The sequence below is a fragment of the Balaenoptera physalus genome (assembly GCF_965194825.1).
Source record: "Balaenoptera physalus genome assembly, chromosome: 1".
Taxonomy (NCBI): Eukaryota; Metazoa; Chordata; class Mammalia; order Artiodactyla; family Balaenopteridae; genus Balaenoptera; species Balaenoptera physalus.
In genome coordinates, this window is record NC_138882.1 from 114,862,417 (window position 1) to 114,884,550 (window position 22,134).

A 22,134-nucleotide genomic window follows, 5' to 3' on the forward strand; every position below is an offset into this window, starting at 1 on the left:
TTTCACAGTGTTGATTCTTCCAATCCAAGGACATGGTATATCTCTCTATCTGTTTGTATCATCTTTAATTTCTTTCATCAGTGTATTATAGTTTTCTGCATACAGGTCTTTAGTCTCCTTAGGTAAGTTTATTTCTAGGTATTTTATTCTTTTTGTTGCAGTGGTAAAGGGGAATGTTTCCTTAATTTCTTTCAGATTTTTCATCATTAGTGTATAGGAATGCAAGAGATTTCTGTGCATTAATTTTGTATCCTGCTACTTTACCAAATTAATTCATTAGCTCTAATAGTTTTCTGGTAGCATCTTTAGGATTCTCTATGTATAGTATCATGTCATCTGCAAACAGTGACAGCTTTACTTCTTCTTTTCCGATTTGGATTCCTTTTATTTCTTTTTCTTCTGTGATTGCTGTGGCTAAAACTTCCAAAACAATGTTGAATAATAGTGGTGAGAGTGGACAGCCTTGTCTTGTTCCTGATCTTAGAGAAAACGGTTTCAGTTTTTCACCATTGAGAGCGATGTTGGCTGTGGGTTTTTCATCTATGGCCTTTATAACGTTGAGGTAAGTTCCTTCTACGCCTACTTTCTGGAGGGTTTTTATCATAAATCGGTGTTGAATTTTGTCAAAAGCTTTTTCTGCATCTATTGAGATGATCATATGGTTTTTCTCCTTCACTTCGTTAATATGGTTTATCACATTGATTGATTTGCATATATTGAGGAATCCTTGCATTCCTGGAATAAACCCCACTTGATCATGGTGTATGATCCTTTTAATGTGCTGTCGGATTCTGTTTGCTAGTATTTTGTTGAGGATTTTTGCATCTATGTTCATCAGTGATATTGGCCTGTAGTTTTCTTTCTTTGTGACGTCTTTCTCTGGTTTTGGTATCAGGGTGAGGGTGGCCTCGTAGAATGAGTTTGGGAGTGTTCCTCTCTATGCTATAGTTTGGAAGAGTTTGAGAAGGATAGGTGTTAGCTCTTCTCTAAATGTTTGATAGAATTTGGCTGTGAAGCCATCTGGTCCTGGGCTTTTGTGTGTTGGAAGATTTTTAATCACAGTCTTAATTTGAGTGCTTGTGATTGGTCTGTTTATATTTTCTATTTCTTCCTGGCTCAGTCTCAGAAGGTTGTGCTTTTCTAAGAATTTGTCCCTGTCTTCCAGGTTGTCTATTTTATTGGCATATAGTTGTTTGTGGTAATCTCTCATGATCCTTTGTATTTCTGCAGTGTTAGTTGTTACTTCTCCTTTTTCATTTCTAATTCTGTTGATTTGAGTCTTCTCCCTTTTTTTCTTGATGAGTCTGGCTAATGGTTTATCAATTTTGTTTATCTTCTCAGAGAACCAGCTTTTAGTTTTATTGATCTTTGCTGTTGTTTCCTTCATTTCTTCTTCATTTATTTCAGATTTGATCTTTATGATTTCTTTCCTTCCGCTGTAATTGCTTTAGGTGTAAGGTTAGGTTGCTTATTTGGGATGTTTCTTGTTTCTTGAGGTAGGATTGTATTGCTGTAAACTTCCCTCTTAGAACTGCTTTTGCTGCATCCCGTAGGTTTTGGGTCACTGTATTTTCATTGTCATTTGTTTCTAGGTATTTTTTTATTTCCTCAGTGATCTTTTGGTTATTTAGTAGTGTATTGTTTAGCCTCCATGTGTTTGTATTTTTTACGAATTTTTTCCTGTAATTGATACCTAGTCTCAAAGCGTTGTGGTTGGAAAAGATACTTGATACGATTTCAGTTTTCTTAAATTTACCAAGGCTTGATTTGTGACCCAAGATATGATCTGTCCTGGAGAATGTTCCATGAGCACTTGAGAAGAAAGTGTATTCTGTTGTTTTTGGATAGAATGTCTGATCAATATCAGTTAAGTCCGACTTGTTTAATATATCATTTAAAGCTTGTGTTTCCTTATTTATTTTCATTTTGGATTTTCTGTTCCTTGGTGAAAGTGGGGTGTTAAAGTTCCCTGCTATGATTGTGTTACTGTCGATTTCCCCTTTTATGGCTATTAGCATTTGCCTCATGTATTGTGGTGCTTCTATGTTGGGTGAATAAATATTTACAATTGTTATACCTTCCTTTTGGATCGATCCCTTGATCATTATATAGTGTCCTTCTTTGTCTCTTGTAATAATCTTTATTTTCAAGTCTGTTTTGTCTGATATGAGGATTGCTACTCCAGCTTTCTTTTGATTTCCATTTGCATGGAAAATCTTTTTCCATCCCCTCACTTTCAGTCTGTATGTGCCCCTAGGTCTGAAGTGGGTCTATTGTAGACAGCATATATACAGGTCTTGTTTTTGTATCCATTCAGCCAGTCTATGTCTTTTGGTGGGAGCATTTAATCCATTTACATTTAAGGTAGTTATCGATATGTACGTTCCTGTTACCATTTTTTTTAATTGTTTTGGGTTTGTTATTGTAGGTCTTTTCCTTCTCTTGTGTTTCCTGCCTAGAGAAGTTCCTTTAGCGTTTGTTGTAGAGCTGGTTTGGTGGTGCTGAATTCTCTTAGCTTTTGCTTGTTTGTAAAGGTTTCAATTTCTCCATCGAATCTGAATGAGATCCTTGCTGGGTAGAGTAATCTTGCTTGTTGGTTTTTCCCTTTCATCACTTTAAATATGTCCTGCCACTGCCTTCTGGCTTGCAGAGCTTCTGCTGAAAGATCAGCTGTTACCCTTATGGGGATTCCCTTGTATATTATTTGTTGTTTTTCCCTTGCTGCTTTTAATATTTTTTCTTTGTATTTAAGTTTTGATAGTTTGATTAATATGTGTCTTGGTGTGTTTCTCCTTGGATTTATCCTGTATGGGACTCTCTGTGCTTCCTGGACTTGACTGACTATTTCCTTTCCCATATTAGGGAAGTTTTCAACTATAATCTCTTCAAATATTTTCTCAGTCCCTTTCTTTTTCTCTTCTACTTCTGGGACGCCTATAATTTGAATGTTGGTGTGTTGAATGTTGTCCCAGAGGTCTCTGAGATTGTCCTCAATTCTTTTCATTCTTTTTTCTTTATTCTGCTCTGTGGTAGTTATTTCCACTATTTTATCTTCCAGGTCACATATCCGTTCTTCTGCCTCAGGTATTCTGCTATTGATTCCTTCTAGAGAATTTTTAATTTCATTTATTGTGTTGTTCATCATTGTTTGTTTGCTGTTTAGTTCTTCTAGGTCCTTGTTAAAGGTTTCTTGTATTTTCTCCATTCTGTTTCCAAGATTTTGGATCATCTTTACTATCATTACTTTGAATTGTTTTTTAGGTAGACTGCCTGTTTCCTCTTCATTTATTTGGTCTGATCGGTTTTTACCTTGCTCTTTCATCTGCTATGTATTTCTCTGTCTTCTCATTTTGCTTAACTTACTGTGTTTGGGGTCTCCTTTTCACAGGCTTCAGGTTCGTAGTTCCCGTTATTTCTGGTGTCTGCTTCCAGTGGATAAGGTTGGTTCAGTGGGTTGTGTAGGCTTCCTGGTGGAGGGGACTGGTGCCTGTGTTCTGGTGGATGAGGCTGGATCTTGTCTTTCTGGTGGGCAGGACCGTGTTTGGTGTTGTGTTTTGGGGTGTCTGTGACCTTATTATGATTTTAGGCAGCTTTTCTGCTAATGGGTGGGGTTGTGTTCCTGTCTTGCTAGTTGTTTGGCATGGGGTGTCCAGCACTGTAGCTTGCTGCTCGTTGAGTGGAGCTGGGTCTTAGTGTTGAGATGGAGATCTCGGAGAGAGCTTTTGCCATTTGATATTACATGGGGCCGGGAGGTCTCTGGTGGACCAATGTCCTGAACTTGGCTCTCCCACCTCAGAGGCTCAGGCCTGACACCCAGCCAGAGTACCAAGACCCTGTCAGCCACACGGCTCAGAAGAAAAGGGAGAAAAAAAAAGAAAGAAAAAGAGAAGAAATAAATATATAATATAAAATAAGTTATTAAAATGGAAAAAAATATTAAAATAAAGAAATTAAAAAGTAATAAAAAAAAAGAAAGAAGAGAGCAACCAAACCAAAAAACAAATCCACCAGTGATAACAAGCGCTAAAAACTATACTAAAAAAACGAAAACAAAAAACTGTAGTCAGAACCCTAGGGGAAATGGCAAAAGCAAAGCTATACAGAGAAAGTCACACAAAGAAGCATACACATACACACTCACAAAAAGTGAAAAAGGAGAAAAAAATATATATATATATATTTAAAAACAGGAAGGGAGCAACCAAATCAGTAAACAAATGTACCAATGATAATAAGCTCTAAATACTAAACTAAGATAAACATAAAACCAGAAACAAATTAGATGCAGAAAGCAAACTGCAAGCCTACAGTTGCTCCCAACGTCCACCGCCTTAATTTTGGATGATTCATTGTCTGTTCGGGTATTCCACAGATGCAGGGTACATCAAGTTTACTGTGGAGATTTAATCCATTGCTCCTGAGGTTGCTGGGAGAAATTTCCCTTTCTTTGTTCGCACAGCTCCTGGGGTTCAGCTTTGGATTTGGCCTTGCCTCTGCGTGTAGGTTGCCTGATGGCATCTGTTCCCCACCCAGACAGGATGGGGTTAAAGGAGCAGCTGATTAGGGGGCTCTGGCTCACTGAGGTCGGGGGGAGGGATGGGTACAGAATGCGGGGCCATCCTGCGGTGGCAGAGGCCAGCGTGACGTTGCAACAGCCTGAGGCATGCTGTGTATTCCCCTGGGGAAGTTGTCCCTGGATCACGGGACCCTGGCAGTGGCAGGCTGCACCTGCTCCCGGGAGGGGAGGTGTGGATAGTAACCTGTGCTTGCACACAGGCTTCCTGGTGGCCGCAGCAGACCAAGAAGCAGACGGGTCTCATGCCCGTCTCGGTGTCCACGCTGATATTCGCGGCTCGTGCCCATCTCTGGAGCTCGTTTAGGCAGTGCTCTGGATCCCCTCTCCTTGCACACCCCGAAACAATGGTCTCTTGCCTCTTAGGCAGGTCCAGACTTTTCCCCGTACTCCCTCCTGGCTAGCTGTGGCGCGCTAGCCCCCTTCAGGCTATGTTCACGCAGCCAACCCCAGTTCTCTCCGTGGGATCTGACCTCTGAAGTCCGAACCTCAGCTCCCAGCCCCCACCTGCCCTGGCGGGTGAGCAGACAAGCCTCTCAGGCTGGTGAGTGCTGGTCCTCAGCGATCCTCTGTGCAGGAATCTCTCCGCTTTGTCCTTTGCACCCCTCTTGCTGCACTCTCCTCCGTGGCTCTGAAGCTTCCCCCTTGCCCACCCCCTGTCTCTGCCAGTGAAGGGACTTCCTAGTGTGTGGAAACTTTTCCTCCTTCACAGCTCCCTTCCGGAGGTGCAGATCCCATCCCTATTCTTTTGTCTCTGTTTTTCCTTTTTTCTTTTGCCCTACCCAGGTACCTGGGGAGTTTCTTGCCTTTTGGGAAGTTTGAGGTCTTCTGCCAGCGTTCAGTAGGTGTTCTGTAGGAGTTGTTCCACATGTAGCTGTAGTTTTGATGTGTTGTGGGGAGGAAGGTGATCGCCACGTCTTACTCCTCCTCCATCTTGAAGGTGTCCTGCAACTCAAACTATTTATCAAAAAAGATTTGTTTTATTTTTTGGCTGCGCTGTGTGGCATGTAGGATCTTAGTTCACAGACCAGGGGTTGAACCCGTGCCCCCTGCATTGGACGCACGGAGTCTTAACCTCTGGCCCGCCAGGGAAGTCCTTATTTGTAGACTTTTTGATGATGTACCTCATTTTGGTTTTGATTTGCATGTCTCTTACAATTAGCGATGCTGAGCATCTTTTCATGTGCCTGTTAGCCATCTGTATGACTTCTTTGGAGAAATGTCTAATCAGATCTTCTGCCCATTTTTTGATTGGGTTGGGGTTTTTTTTTGGACTTTGAGTTGTATGAGCTATTTGTGTATTTTGGATATTAACCTCTTGTCGTTCACATTATTTGCAAATATTTTCTCCCATTCCATAGGTGTTCTTTTTGTTTAGTCGGTGGTTTCCTTTGCTGTGCAAAAGCTTTTAAGTTTAATCAAGTTACATTTGTTTATTTTTGCTTTTATTTCTTTTGCCTTAGGAGAGTGCCACAAGAAAATACTGCTATGATTTATGTCAAAGAGTGTTTCTTCTAGGAGTTTTATGGTTTCAGGTCTTATATTTGAGATTATTTTTGTGTTTGGTATGAAGGAATGTTCTAATCTCATTGTTTGACATGTGGCTGTCCAGTTTTCCCAGGATTACTGTTGAAGAAACTGTCTTTTCTCCATTGTATATTCTTGCCTCCTTTGTCATAGATTAATTGACCATAGGTGCATGGGTTTATTTCTGGGCTCTCTATTCCATTCCATTGATCTGTGTATCTCTTTTTGTGCCAGTACCATTCTGTTTTGATTACTGTACACACAGCTTTGTTCTTAAGTCATCAAGAGGATTCATGAAAAGTAAAGAGTAGTTTCTGTGACCTATTATACTCTTTTTGGAGACAGTATGAATATATATGAAATATTCTTTTTATTTTGTAAGGAACTAAGAGGCAGTACATCTAAATGGTTAATAATATAACAGTATAAGGACAATATGACACGTATACCATAGGGTTGGAGGTTAAATTAGGTGATATCATCAAGTATCTGAGTATAAGCACTCAGTAAATATTAACTGGTATTACTTTACTAATGAATATCAAACTATTCAATACAGTCGTTCTCAGTATCTGCAAGGGATTGATTCCAGGACCCCTGTGGATACCAAAATTCTGGGATACTCAGTGGCACAGTATTTGCATATAACCTATGCACATCTCTGAATACTTTCAATCATATATAGATTATTTATAATACCTAATAAAATGTAAATTCTGTGTACATAGTTGCTAGTGAGGGGCAAATTCAAGTTTTGCTGTTTAGAACTTTCTGGATTTTTTGTTCCCCTCTATTTTCTATCTGTGGTTGGTTGAATTGGTGGATGTGGGACCACCGTTTACAGAGGACTGACTATATAGACAAAATGTACCATAGAAGTGAAGGGAAAGGTGAGAACACGAAGTTACAAATGCCTTAAAGAATGAGTACTGTTTGGAAACAGCATTTCTCAGAATATGTTTTGCAGATAATGGTGAAAAAAGGATTTATGGGCAGTTAAGTTTGGAAAGTACATTCCTCTACCTTCTACCTTGACAGTGTAAAATAATATAGTTATGTCTCTGAGAAGTTCTGTAATAAAAAAAAAAAATTCACCTAATCTACAGGACTTCAGCTTTTAGCATACATACATAGCTTGGAAAAACTCTTCCTATATAAAGCATCTAGAATTGCAAACATCCTTTTTTTTTTTAATTAATTAATTAATTTTATTTATTTATTTTTTGGCTGTGTTGGGTCTTCGTTTCTGTGCATGGGCTTCCTCTAGTTGCGGCGAGCGGGGGCCACTCTTCATTGCGGTGCGCGGGCCTCTCACTATCGCGGCCTCTTCTTGTTACGGAGCACAGGCTCCAGATGCGCAGGCTCAGTAGTTGTGGCTCACGGGCCCAGTTGCTCTGCAGCATGTGGGATCCCCAGACCAGGGCTCGAACCTGTGTCCCCTGCATTGGCAGGCAGATTCTCAACCACTGCACCACCAGGGAAGCCCCGCAAACATCTTTTTAAACTCAAAATTGTATTTCCAAGAAGGTAAGGGAAATAACCCGGACAAAAACAGCTAGAAACTGGAAACCAGATGGCCTTCAAACCCACCCATGTATTGTACGAATTATTTATTTACTTTTTTGAATAATCCATAGAAAGCTGGAGTAGCTATATTAATTTCAGACAAAGCAGACTTGAGAAGGAAAAATTTCAGACATTATGTATTGATAAAGAGGTCAAGTCTCCTAAAAGGCATAGTTTATGAGGCAAAAACTGATAGAACTTCAAGGAGAAATAGATACATTCACTGTTATGGTTGGAGACTTAAGCACCTGTCTTGCAGTAATTTATAGATACAGCAGAGGCAGAAAATCAGTAAGGACCAGTACCATCAGTCAAATGTATTTAATGATGTTTATCTGACAACCACTGAATATACATTCTTTTCAGGCTCACATGTAACAGTCTTCAAGATGCACTATATTCTGGGTCATAAAACATACCTGAACATGTGCTCTTAGACCACAATGGAATTAAGTTAGAAATAACAGAAAGATAGTTGGAAAATCTGAAAATATTTGGAGATTAAACAACACACTTTTAAATAACACATGGATCAAAAAAAAAGTCCAAAGAAAAATTTTGAATATTTTGAAATAAAGGAAAATGAAAAGCAGCAAAAGCAGTGCTTAGGGATTAGTTTAGAGCATTGAATGTATATGTTAGAAAAGAAGAAAGATATAAAATGAGTTTCTAAGCTTCCAGCTTAGAGCACCAGAGAAAAAGAGCAATATAAGCCTTAAGCAAGTGGAAGAAAAGAAATAAAAATTAGAGCATAAATAAATAAAACCAAAAACAGGAGGACAGTAACAGAAAATCAACAAAACTAAAAGCTGGTTCTTTGAAAAGATTGATAAAATTGATAGACCTCTAGCCAGTCTAATGAAGACCAAAAGAGAGAAAGACACAAATTACTAATATAAGGAATGAAAGATGTAAATTTCTTTTTTTCATTTAATTATGATAAAATACACTGTTGACCCTTGAACAACACAGGAGTTAAGGGCACCGACCCTCCCACAGTTGAAAATCCACGTATGACTTTACAGCTGGAACTCTGTATTCATGGTTCTGCATCCTCAGATTCAAACAACCGCAGATCTTGCTTGTAGTACTGTAGTACATATTTATTGCAAAAAAATCTGTGTATAAGTGGACCCATGCAGTTCAAATCCACGTTCAAGGACCAAATGTACATAACAAAAAAATTTACCATTTTAAGCATTTAAAAAAAATAAATTTATTTATTTTATTTATTTATTTTTGGCTGCATTGGGTCTTTGTTGCTGCACGCAGGCTTTCTCTGGTTGTGGCGAGCAGGGGTTACGCTTCGTTGTGGTGCATGGGCTTCTCTTGTTGCGGAGCACTGGCTCTAGGCACGCGGACTTCAGTAGTTATGGCACGCGGGGTCAGTAGTTGTGGCTCACGGGCTCTAGAGCACAGGCTCAGTAGTTGTGGCGCATGGGCTTAGTTGCTCCGCAGCATGTGGGATCTCCCTGGACCAGGGTTTGAACCCGTGACCCCTGCATTGGCAGGCGGATTCTTAACCACTGCGCCACCAGGGAAGTCCTGCATTTTAAGCATTTTTAAGTGTACAGTTCAGTGGCATTAAGTACATTCACATTGTTGTACAACCGTCATCACTCCATCTCCAGAGTACCCATTAAACTCCACATTCCCCACTTCCCTGGCAGCCAGTCTACTTTCTGCCTCTATGAATTTGACTACTCTCGGTACCTCATTTAAGTGGAATCATAGAATATTTGTCATTTTGTGACTGGCTTATTTCACTTAAAATACTGCCTTTAGGGTTCATTCATGTAGCATATGTCAGAATTTTCTTCCTTTTTAAGGCCAAATAACATTCCATTGCACATAACGATGTGTATAGAGTACATTTTAAAAATCCATTTATCCATTGATGAACACTTGAGTTGCTTCTGCCATTTGGATGTTGTGAATAATGCTGCTACGAACTTGGGTATACAAATATCCCTGCTTTTAATCCTTTTGGGTACATACCCAGAAGTTGAATTGCTGGGTTATATGGTAATCCTATGTTCAGTTTTTTGAGGAACCATCATATTTGTTTCCACAGCAGCTGCACCTTCTTACCACTTTACAGTCCTGTCAGCAATGCCAATACTTGTTATTTTCCGTTTTTATTTTTTTAATTTTAATTTTTATAATAGCTGTCCTATTCTTTTTCAAATTCTTTTTCCATGTAGGTTAATACAGAGTATTGAGCAGAGTTCCCTGTGCTGTACAGTAAGTCCTTGTTGGTTATCTATTTTAAATATAGCAGTGTATACATGAATAGATACATGTATATGTAATCATATGTAAGTGAATCACTCTGCTGTACAACTGAAACTAACACAACATTGTTAATCAACTATACTCCAATATAAAATAAAAATTAAAAAAACCCAGCTATCCTAATGTGTGTGAAGTGGTATCTTATTGTGGCTTTGGTTTGCATTCCCTAGTTAGTGATGTTGAGCATCTTTTCATATGCCTATTATGCTTATTGGCCATTTGTATATCTTTGGAGAAATGTCCTTTGCCCAATTTTATTAGATTGTTTGAGTTGTTGATTTTAGGAGTTCTTTATCTATTCTGAATATATGTGAATATATACATATATATGTGTATACGTAGATATACATATATATATATATACACATATACATATTGGCATATACATATATATATATTTGGCATGGCCAAAAAAAAAAAAAGAGTTAATACTAATTGTTGTGAAAAGTCCTAAAAAAATATGCTAAATTGTTGAATCAGCCTTGATTTTTTTTTTTTTGGCCACACAGCACAGCATGTGAGATCTTAGTTCTCTGACCAGGGATCGAACCCGTGCCCCCTGAACTGGCAGGCGGAGTCTTAACCACTGGACCGGCAGGGAAGTCCCAGCCTTGATACTATAAAACAAACTAACCCCAAAATGATAGAAAAAAAAAAAAAGAGTCTAGTTATCTGAATTGTATCAATTTTTTCCTTTGTTTCTTAAAATCAACTGAAGTTAGCATGTTTGAAGGCATTTTTGGAAAGTAAGGTTTGTTACATAGTAAAATCCTGACCAACTTACTGGAACCTCCAGCCTTCAGGAGTCAGTCTGAATCAAGAAGTCTCAAGAATAAAGGTCATAGTGATGGAAATGGGATTGTTTTGCAGCTCCTAATTCTCTAAGATGGTCCTCAACCTTCTGTAATCTGGTTTCTGCTTCCTTCATTGTGGAATGGATTAATTGAGGTCATTAGTGACTACATCTCTTGCCAACTTTTGGTCTAATTCACTCTTTTTTTTTTCTTCTTTTTTTTTAACCATTGAATTGTACACTTTATTTTGTTGTTGTTGTTTTAATATTTATTTATTTATTTTGGGCAGCACCGGGTCTTAGTTGCAGCATTGCAGGATCCTCGTTGCAGCATGAGGGCTCATAGTTGCAGCATGCAGGTTTCTTAGTTGCAGCACGTGGACTCTTAATTGCGGCATGCTAACTCTCAGTTGGGGCATGCATGCGGGATCTAGTTCCCCGACCAGGGATCAAACCTGGGCCCCCTGCATTGGGAGTGTGGAGTCTTATCCACTGGACCACCAGGGAATTCACGGGTCTTGTTCACTCTTGACAGTGGTTAAGAGCAGAGAATCTCAAACCAGACTGTCTACGTTCCACTCTTAATAGCGTTCTAATATAAAAGTTGTGTTATCTCTCTGGATCATCATTTTAAAAGTGTCATCACTTTTAAGATGGGGAAAGTAGTGATACCTGCTTTAGAGTATTTTAGATTTTGGATCTAAAATTGGAATCTTTAAAAACAGTCCTTTTGGGGAGTTAAGAGCATCTTTATAAATTCTAATAAAATATAAAGTGATAAAGGAACCCTGATTGTTTCTCATGGGAGATCCTATTCAAATATTATAACAATATCTAAGGCTTTTACTAAACTTCTTATTTAATTTATATTTATTTTATTTATTTTAAAAAAAATTATTATTATTTATTTACTATTTACTTTTGGCTGTGTTGGGTCTTCGTTTCTGTGTGAGGGCTTTCTCTAGTTGCGGCAAGCGGGGGCCACTCTTCATCGCAGTGTGCGGGCCTCTCACTATCGCAGCCTCTCTTGTTGCGGAGCACGGGCTCCAGACGCGCAGGCTCAGTAGCTGTGGCTCACGGGCCCAGCCGCTCCGCAGCATGTGGGATCTTCCCAGACCAGGGCTCGAACCCGTGCCCCCTGCATTGGTAGGCAGATTCTCAACCACTGCGCCACCAGGGAAGCCCTAGTATTTTATTTTTTAATAACAGTTTTAGGTTCACAGCAAAATTGAGTGGAAAGCACAAAGATTTCCCGTCTACCCCTTACCCCTACACATGGAGACCCATCCCCCATTATCAACATTCACCACCAGAGTGGTACCTGTGTTACAATTGATGAGACTATGTTGACACATTATAATCGTCCAGTCCATAGTTTATATTATAGTTCACGCTTGATGGTTTACATTCTGTGGGCTTGGACAAATGTATAATGGCATGTATCTACCATTATTGTATCATGCAGAGCATTTTCACTACCCTAAAAATCCTCTGTGTTCTGCTTGTTTGTCCCTTCCCTCGCCCAAATCCTGATCTTTTTACTGTCTCCATAATTTTGCCTTTTCCAGAATGTCATATAGTTGGAATTATACATTATGTAGATTTTTCAGATTGAGTTCTTTTAAAATTGAGATATAATTCACATACTGTAAAATTCACTCCTTTCAAGTGTACAGTTCAGTGGCATTTAGTATATTCACAGGGTCGTATAACTGTCACTGCAGTCCAATCCCAGAGCATTTTCATCACTCTAGGAAGAAACTCTGTACCCATTAGCAGTCGTTCCCCATCCCCCCTCCTCCAGTCCCTCCAAGCCACCCAACTACTTTCTGTCTCTGGGTTTACCTATTCTGGACATTGTATGTAAATGGAATCATACGATGTACGGCCTTTTGTGGCTGATTACTAAGCCTTTTTAATGATGGTTTTAATCTTTTCAAAGTATGTTCATGTTTAAAAACAAATGCAGGGCTTCCCTGGTGGCGCAGTGGTTGAGAATCTGCCTCCTAATGCAGGGGACACGGGTTCGAGCCCTGGTCTGGGAAGATCCCACATGCCGCGGAGCAACTAGGCCCGTGAGCCACAACTACTGAGCCTGCGCGTCTGGAGCCTGTGCTGCGCAACAAGACAGGCTGCGATAGTGAGAGGCCCGCACACCGCGATGAAGAGTGGCCCCCGCTTGCTGCAACTAGAGGAAGCCCTCACACAGAAACGAAGACCCAACACAGCCAAAAATAAATAAATAAATTAATTAATTAAAAAAAAAAAATAAATGCATAACACCTGTATGAGTTAGACAGGAGCTTTGTGACAACCTTTGTGACATAATTGCATTGTCAGATTTATTGTATCTTCATGACCTCAATTTACCATAGGATGAGAGAAAGAGGTTTAGAGGTGGCAGGTTAGAGATTTGGAAAAGTAGAGTTAAAGGAAAAATAGGACATGATGATATATGAAAAATAACTCAGTCCTGTGGGATTTCTAGAACCATGAGAATTAAACTTTATTAAAGTGCAGCTGCAATTAAATACTCCAGTTATATTTAAGAATTTGAAATTGTAAAGATGGGTTGTTGAGCCTTCAGTAGTTATAGACTGAATCTCATTTCATCAAGGTTGAAAGGATGTCAGGATTGTGCTCTGGGTTATTCCAAATTTTTTAAATGGAAGCCTGTTGCTACAGTGTGCAGAAAGGGTATGATAAATTTATTTTTAAAAACAAGTTAAAGCAAATAATAGGTGTCTTTTGCCTTTGCTACAGTTAGCTCGAGTAGAGAACTTTTATAAATGGAAATGTAAAGCATTAATTCTTTCTTTAAAAATTTTTTTCCGTATTTATTTCCATATACTTCAATTTTAAGATTGAAGTATAGTTGGTTTACAGTGCTTCCGGTGTATAAACCAAAGTGATCCTTTGATTCTTTTTTTTTTTTTTTCAGATTCTTTTCCCTTATAGGTTATTACAGGATACTGAATATAAGTTCCCTGTGCTATACAGTAGGTCCTTGTTGTAAGCATTCATTTTTGAAAGTTGTAAGTATATTTGAAATTAGTGGTCAGTGTTAGTAAAGGGTAACATTTTTCTGTAAATTTTACATGTTAGGTTTTCTGTTTTACGATATAGTGTGCTTGTGGGATGCAAATTAGTGCCATCTTCACAATTGAATTTGTAGTTGTAACTGAGTAGAGAAAATCAATAGGATAACAAACTACAACAGGCTATCTTGTTGTTTGCCATGGCTCTTACCATTTCCTGGTGCAAAGGAAGTTCTGGCTAAATTATTTGGTTACTATCTGGTCTTTTGCCCTAATGAACTGTGCTGCTGGTCTATTCATTGGCGAGGACTTTTTTTTTACCTGGAAGCCTATATGATCGTACCCATACTTCTTTTCCTTGGTTCCCCTACTTTATCCTGCTTGTCTTTCTTGGAGGTTCTTCCCTCAACACTAAGAGCTCCCTGATCCCTTCTATAATGCCATTCCAAGGGAAGTAAGTTCTAAAATGAAAAAGTTACTGAAAATGAAAAGAAAATGAGAGGTATCTTTAAGTTAATAAAACTCTTGCCCCTATTCACTTGTAATCAAATCTTTGTCTCAGAAGTTCCAGCCTCACATTGAGTGGCATAACTATGACCTTAGAATCCCTTTTCCCTACATTGAATTTTCCTGCTGCTGGGTTGAGGTCAAGGAAGTGGGGACATGTATGTGTTGATGAAGTGAGAAGGAAAGACTTGGACAACCCATGAGGGGAGAGTAGTATCTGCTAAGATAGTCTGGGTGGCATTTTTATTTGTGTATATAAGTTGGTGTTTTAATTTTTGTGTGTATAAATTGCTATATGTAACCAAGGTTAGCTGAGAATATGTCTATCTAAAAAACAACTTTATAGTGCTTTAGTCATTTTCTATTGCATAAAATTTAAGATCTTCTCAAAGCACGTAAAAGCACTTCATAGTTTTTGTCTAAGAACTTCACAATCAAGAAGCTCTTTTTCTTTTTCTGACTTAACTTCACTCTGGGGTGAAGTGAGAGTAGCATCGACATATACACACTACCAAATGTAAAATAGTTAGCTAGTGGGAAGCAGCCACATAGCACAGGGAGATCAGCTTGGTGCTTTGTGATGACCTAGAGGGGTGGGATAGGGAGGCTCAAGAGGGAGGGGATATGGGGTATATGTATGCATATGGCTATTTCACTTTGTTGTACAACAGAAATTAACACAGTATTGTGAAGCAGTTATACTCCTATAAAGATCTGTTAAAAAAAAAAAGAAGCTCTTTTTGTGATAGTTTCAAAAAAGTATAATCCCTTAAAAAAACTACTGTACCTTGGTTTGTGAACTCAAATCAAGAATGTTTCGTTTTATATAGGTATTCAAATATGGTTATTGTTCACATTGTTTTTCATTACTGAAGTGATGATGCCTGTTTGAATATTACTTATGTATATATCTATATATATATATTATTTTTAATCAATCATCAATTTTATACACATCACTTTATACATGTCAATCCCAATCGCCCAATTCAGCACACCACCATCCCCACCCCACCGCAGTTTTCCCCCCTTGGTGTCCATACGTTTGTTCTCTACATCTGTGTCTCAACTTCTGCCCTGCAGCCCGGTTCATCTGTACCATTTTTCTAGGTTCCACATACATGTGTTAATATACGATACTTGTTTTTCTCTTTCTGACTTACTTCACTCTGTATGACAGTCTCTAGATCCATCCACGTCTCAACAAATGACTCAATTTCGTTCCTTTTTATGGCTAAGTAATATTCCATTGTATATATGTACCACAACTTCTTTACTTCTTTGTGTTTCAAATGAATTTGCTATAGGCATATCTGCTTAGGACTTTGGTGTGATTTATGAAGAATATATAGACATTTGTATAGTTCATTGAATCTTAGAGACGGGGGGGTGATTTGAAAGGCTTTTTTAGGTCTGGTTGCCCATCTAAAACAGAAACTTATCTTCAACCAACTCTTGACTTTTGACTCTTATAATTAATTTTTTTTAACATTCTTTTTCATATTCTTTTCCATTATGGTTTATCACAGGATATTGAATATAGATCCCTGTGCTATACAGTAAGACCTTATTGTTTATCTATTCTATATATACCAGTTTGCATCCGCTAATCCCAAACTCCCACTCCACTTCACCCCTCCCCTAACCCCATCCCTCTTGGCAACCACCAGTCTATTCTCTATGTTCTTGAGTCTGTTGCATAGATATATTCATTTGTGTCATATTTTAGATTCCACATATAAGTGATATCATATGGTATTTGTCTTTATCTTTCTGACTTACTTCACTTAGTATGATAATCTGTAGTTGTATCCATGTTGCTGCAAATGGCATTATTTCATTCTTTTTATGGCTGAGTAGTATTCCATTGTATATATGTACCACATCTTCTTTATCCATTCATCTGTCAATGGACATTTAGGTTTCCATGTTGACTCTTATAATGGATTCTGTTTTTTAAATTTTTATTGGAGTATGGTTGCTTTACAATGTTGTGTTATGGATTCTTAATTGTAGCCATTGTTAGGGAATGTCTACTCTTTCTAGGCATCCCATTCTATTTCTGACTAGTTCTAACTATTTGAAAATTGTACCCCAAAACTCTCTTACTCTGTCAAATCAATCATTTATCGTAATTTTGTTCTTCTAGAGGTAAATCCTCTTCAATAAAAATACTCTTCAGTGGTTTGAAGATATATCATGAGTCTCATTTCATCTTATTTATGCTAACTAAGCCCAGTTTTTGTTGAATTGTTGGTCATATTATAGGATTTCCCTGTCCTCCTCACCTAATGGACATGTTTTAGTTCCTCGGCTTTCAAATGTTTTTGACTGTAACCCCAATAAAGAATATATTTCATATCCCAGCTCAACATACATGTAGTATGTAGTTTTAATACATATATGCAACTGAGACAGAAATTTTATAAGACAACATATCTTTACATTGACACTTTCTGCTCTTTTTCATTTTAAAAAAAATGCTGGTGTTACCTATTAAATTGATTTTATCACTCCCTGATGGATTTTAGCCTGTAGTTTGGAAAACATTTTTCTAATTTGTTCATGTCACAGAACTGAAATAAGGAGTTTCCAAAAGCTGTATGTTAGGACAGTCATTGCTAAAACAGGTTTTACCTTTATTAACTCAAAGAGAATATTCTGATGGTGGTTATAAAGTAAAACTAACCAGGATTATCAAGTTCTTGGTAATGCATACAATAAAATTGATGTATGCAACTGTTATTTTTATCCTTAGGTGGCGACAGACAAGGTTGCAGAAAAGTTGAGTTCTACTCTCTCATGGGTAAAGAACACAGTGTCACATACAGTCAGTCAGATGGCCAGTCAGGTGGCAAGTCCATCTGCTTCATTACACACTACATCCTCATCTACCACACTGTCAACGCCAGCCCTTTCACCATCTTCCCCGTCACAGTTGAGTCCAGACGACTTAGAACTCCTGGCTAAACTGGAGGAACAAAATAGGTAAGTGAGGTTGCTTGGGTTTTCTTTCTTTTAATTATCATACAAACTCAACCATTCATATATGTATATATGCCATAATCAAAATTTAAAATATTTGTTCAAATTAAGAATGTTTAGGGGAGTTCCCTGGTGGCCTAGTGGTTAGGATTCTGGGCTTTCACTGCTGTGGCCCGGGTTCTAGCCCTGGTCAGGGAATGAGGTCCCGCAAGCTGTGTGGCGCAGCCAAAGAAAAGAAAGAATGTTTAGTTTTTGGCTCCTTGTTTATCAAAGTTACTTAACAAAAGTATTCAAGTCTTTTTTGGAGGAGTTGGTCTTAAAACTAAAGTTGGACTAAAATTTTCTTCTGCCTTGGATAGCTGTAGAGATTTGTTTTCTTAATACAGCAAATTATCTAAACTTTTCCTGAATTTTAGAAAAGATTTTTAAGGCAAATAAAATTACCATTTTTGTTTTTTAAACTCTCTAAATAGTCCCCTTTGGTTAAGCTGTAGAATTACTTAATTTAGGATGGATATCTGATTTGTGATTTAGAGTGAGAAATCTCTTCATAAATTTATTCATGGAAGGCAAAGTATTCTTTTCTTTTAATGGTGTGATATAGAATACTTGTTTACTCTGTTATTAATGTGTACTGTGGACCCTGGGTGCCCCTTCACTAATATTACTATCAGAAGTTCCCTGGGCATCAGCTATTAAAGAGTTATTGGAAGAGTGTCCTTTTATGTTCAGTCAAGATATATACCACCACTGGCTTTAAGGGTAATATAATTTCTAACAGCTCTTTTGATATATAATGTACATAATAAAGTACACATACTTAAGGTGTACAGTTTGATAAGTTTTGACATATGTATATACCTGTGAAATTATCAACCAAATCAAGAAAATGAACATATCTGTTATCTGCCTTTCTATCCCCAGATAGCCATTGATTTGCCTTTGGTCACTGTAGATTAGTTTGCATTTTCTACAGTTTTATAGAAATAGAATCATAAAGTATGTACTCTTTTTTAATGGGTTATTTCACTAGCATAATTTTTATGTTGTAACACATACGAATAGTTCATTCCTTTTTTTTGGTTAATAATATTCCATTATATGGATATATCACAGTGTACCTACTCACCTGTTGTGAAATGCTAAAACATTTGTGTACAAACCTTTGTATAGATTTATGCTTTCATTTCTCCTGGGTAGATACCTAGGAATGGAATGGCTGGTTTATATGGTAGGTGTACATTTAATTGTCAAACTGTTTTCCAAAGGGCCTATAGTTTTCCACCTTCTCATCATCCGTGTATGAACATTTCAGTTCTTCTACATCCTTACCAATGCTTGGTACAGTCGCTCTTTTAATTTTAGCCATTCTAGTAGGTATTTGTATCTTGTGGTTTTAATTTGCATTTCCCTAATGGTGTTGAGCATCTTTTTATGTGCTTATTTGCCATTGATATATCATCTTTGATTAAATGTCTGTCTGAAATTTTTGCCCATTTAAAAAAATTAGGTCGTTTGCTTTCTTATTGTTGTGTTTTAAGAGTTCTTTATATATTTCAGGTACAAGTCCTTTATCCATATATATGTTTTTCAAATATTTTTTTGCAGTCTGTGGCTTATTCTCTTAGCATTATCTTTTGAAGAGCAAAAGTTTAAAATTGTAATTAAGTCCAATTTGAAGTTGTTCTTTTATGGACTGTGCTTTTGATGGCTCAAGGTCACACAGGTAGACTGCTGTGTTAGAGAAGTTTTATATTTTTAAGTTTTAGATTTACTGTCGTACATTTGAGTTAATTTTTTTGTATGAAACAGAGCATAGATCAAAGTTCAGTTTTTGAATATGCATGTTTAATTGTTTTTGTATTTGTTGAAAAGACTGTCCTTTCTCCACTTAATTACTTTTGCACTTTTGTCAAAAGTCAGTTGTCTGTATACGTTATGTGCTTATTTCTGGATTCTTTTTCTGTTCCACTGATCTATTTGTCTACTTTAATGTTAGTATGACACTGTCTTGTTTATTGTAGCTTTCTAATAAGTCTTGAAATCAGATAGTGTTAATCCTCCATCTTTGTTCTTTTGACTATTTTTGCTGTTTATCATACCCTTGTGAATTTTACATCAAGTAATTTGTACAAAAACACTTGCTGAGATTTTAATCAGAATGCTGTTGAATTCCTAACAGTATTGCCTTCCACCCATGAACACAATATATTTCTCATTTACTTATTACTTGTGCATGGTATTGTTTTTGTAAATTTAATTTTTGATTGTTCATTGCTACCATATAGAAATACAATCATTTTTCTTTTGTCATTCGTGTATCCTGCTACCTTGATAAATTCACTTGTTCTGGTAGGTTTTGTTGTTTTTTAAGATTCCATTAGATTTTCTACATAGATGAGCATGTGGTCCGTGAATAAAAGCATGTTTGTGTCTTCCTTTACAATATGGATGCCTTTTATATCTTTTTATTGTCTTATTGCAACTGACTAGTACCTCCAGTACAAATTTGAGTGTAAGCGATGAACAGATAGCCTTGTTTTCCTGATCTTAAGGGGAAAGCATTAAATATGAAGTTAATTGTAGGTTTCTGTAGATGACTTTTATCAGATTGAAGAAGTTCTTTTCTATTTCTCATTTGCTGAGAGTTTATAAGAAACAGAAGTTGGATTTTGTCAAATGCTTTTCCTGAATCTATTGAAGTGATTACATCGTTTTCCTCTTTTAGTTTAATATGGCAAATTACATTGAGTTTTAAATGTTAAACCAACTTTGCATTCCTAGGATAAACCCCACTTAGTCATTATATACTGTCTTTATAAAGTATTGTTTACTGTCTCTATAAAATATTGTTGGATTTGATGTGCTAAGATTTTGTTTGGAATTTTTGCATCTATGTTCAGGAGGGAAATTGGTCTGTAGTTGTCTTCCGAAGTCTTTGACCTTTATCTGTAATGTCTTGTGTCCTTGTAATGTCTTTGTGATCTTTCCTCTTTTCTAATATAAGTGTTTAGTTCTGTACGTTTCTCCTAAAGCTCTGCTTTAGCAGCATCCCTTTAAATTTTATGGTCCTGAGTATGGTCTGTTTTGATAAATATTTTATGTGCCCTTGAGAAGATTGTGTATTTAGCTGTTGTTTGGTGGCATATTCTATAAATGTTAATTGATTCAAATTGATTGATAGTGTTGTTCAAGTCTACTGTATCTTTGCTGGTTTTATGTTTACTTGTTGTATCAGATATTGATGTCAGATGTTGAGAGAGGAGTATTGAAACCTCCAACTATAATTGTGGATTTATTTCTCTTTAAATTTTTATCAGTCTTTGTTTCATGTAATTTGAAGTTTTATTATTGTGTATATAAACATTTAGAATTGTTATGCCCTGTTGTGAAATGCACTCATTATCCCTAGTAATATTGTTTGCTTAGAAATCTACTTTATCTCATATAGTCACTGTAGCTTTCTTTTGAATAATGTTAAAATTTTATATATTTTTCCATCCTTTACTTTTATTCTGTTTTTTTCTTTATCTTTAAAGTTTGTCAGTTAGCATATAGTGGCTCTTGCTTTTTAAAATACAATCTGACAATCTTTGCCTTTTAATTACGGTAATTAGATCACTTTTTAAAAAAATTATGACAAAATTTTATTTCTTGCTCACATTAACGTTCATCTCAAACTGCAGGCTTAGTACATTTTTGCTGCACATTTCTTCATTTCTGGACCAGTGACCAGCCCCTATGCAGGATAAACCAGACTCATGGCAAATAGTGGAAATATATCTTAAAACATCTGCTGGAGAGTGATACACATAACTTCAACTTACATTCTATTGGCCAAAGCAGATCACATACTCACACTCCTTATAGAGTGAAGTGGGGATTAGAATCTTCTTGCTGGATCTAAGAAAAATATATGCTTATTATTATTTCAGCACCTTTTCCAGTATTTTTATTGTATTGTTATTGTGCTCTTAATTATTCACATACCATTAAATCCACCCCTTTAAAGTGTACAATTTAGTGGTATTTTTAGTGCACTCACAAAGTTGTGCAAACATTACCACTATCCAATTTCAGAACATTTTTATGACTCCCAAAAGAAACTTTGTATCCATTAGTCTCCCCTTTCCTCCCTCCTTCCAGCTGCTGGTAACCACTAATCTACTTTCTGTCTCCATAGATTTGCCTACTCTGGACATTTCATTGGTAGTCCTTTGTGACTAGCTTCTTTTACTTAACATAGTGTTTTCTAGGTTTTGAGGAAAATAGATCATTTACATTTAATGTAATTCTTGATATGGTTATGTTTATATTTGTCATCTTGTTTTACTGTTCTTTATCTTTTAATTTTTCTGCCTTTTGACTGAATGAAATGTTGTTTATGATTCTATTTTATCTTTTGTTGATTTATTGGCTATAACTCTTTGTTATTTTGCTGGTTGCTTTAGGGTTCATAGTATACATTCTTAACTAACTTAGCACAGTATGCCTTCAAGAGATCTCATACCATTTCACACATAGTGTAAGAACTTAGAATAGTACATTTCCATTTCTCCTCTGCAGTCCTTTGCTCTAGTTTTGAATAGTACATTTCCATTTCTCCTCTCCAGTCCTTTGTGCTCGTTTTATCATGCATTTTGCTTTTGTATATGTTATAAACCCCATACTACATTATTATTATTATTATTATTATTATTATTTTAAAGGAATTCCTTTATTTTTATTTTATTTATTTATTTATTTTTGGCTGTGTTGGGTCTTCGTTTCTGTGCAAGGGCTTTCTCTAGTTGCGGCCAGCGGGGACCACTCTTCATCGCGGTGCACGGGCCTCTCACTATCGCGGCCTC

General features: G+C 37.0%; 1 protein-coding gene across 23 annotated transcripts in view; it reads left to right on the forward strand.

Moving 5' to 3' along the window:
* EVI5 (ecotropic viral integration site 5) overlaps positions 1-22,134 on the forward strand; it is a 234,100-nt gene that overhangs the window by 50,853 nt on the left and 161,113 nt on the right. For all 23 annotated transcript variants that reach the window (XM_082477022.1, XM_082477023.1, XM_082477024.1 and 20 more), the window contains exon 2: positions 17,058-17,287. In XM_082477022.1, the coding sequence (XP_082333148.1) occupies positions 17,058-17,287 (230 nt within the window). The remainder of the gene's footprint in view (positions 1-17,057; positions 17,288-22,134) is intronic.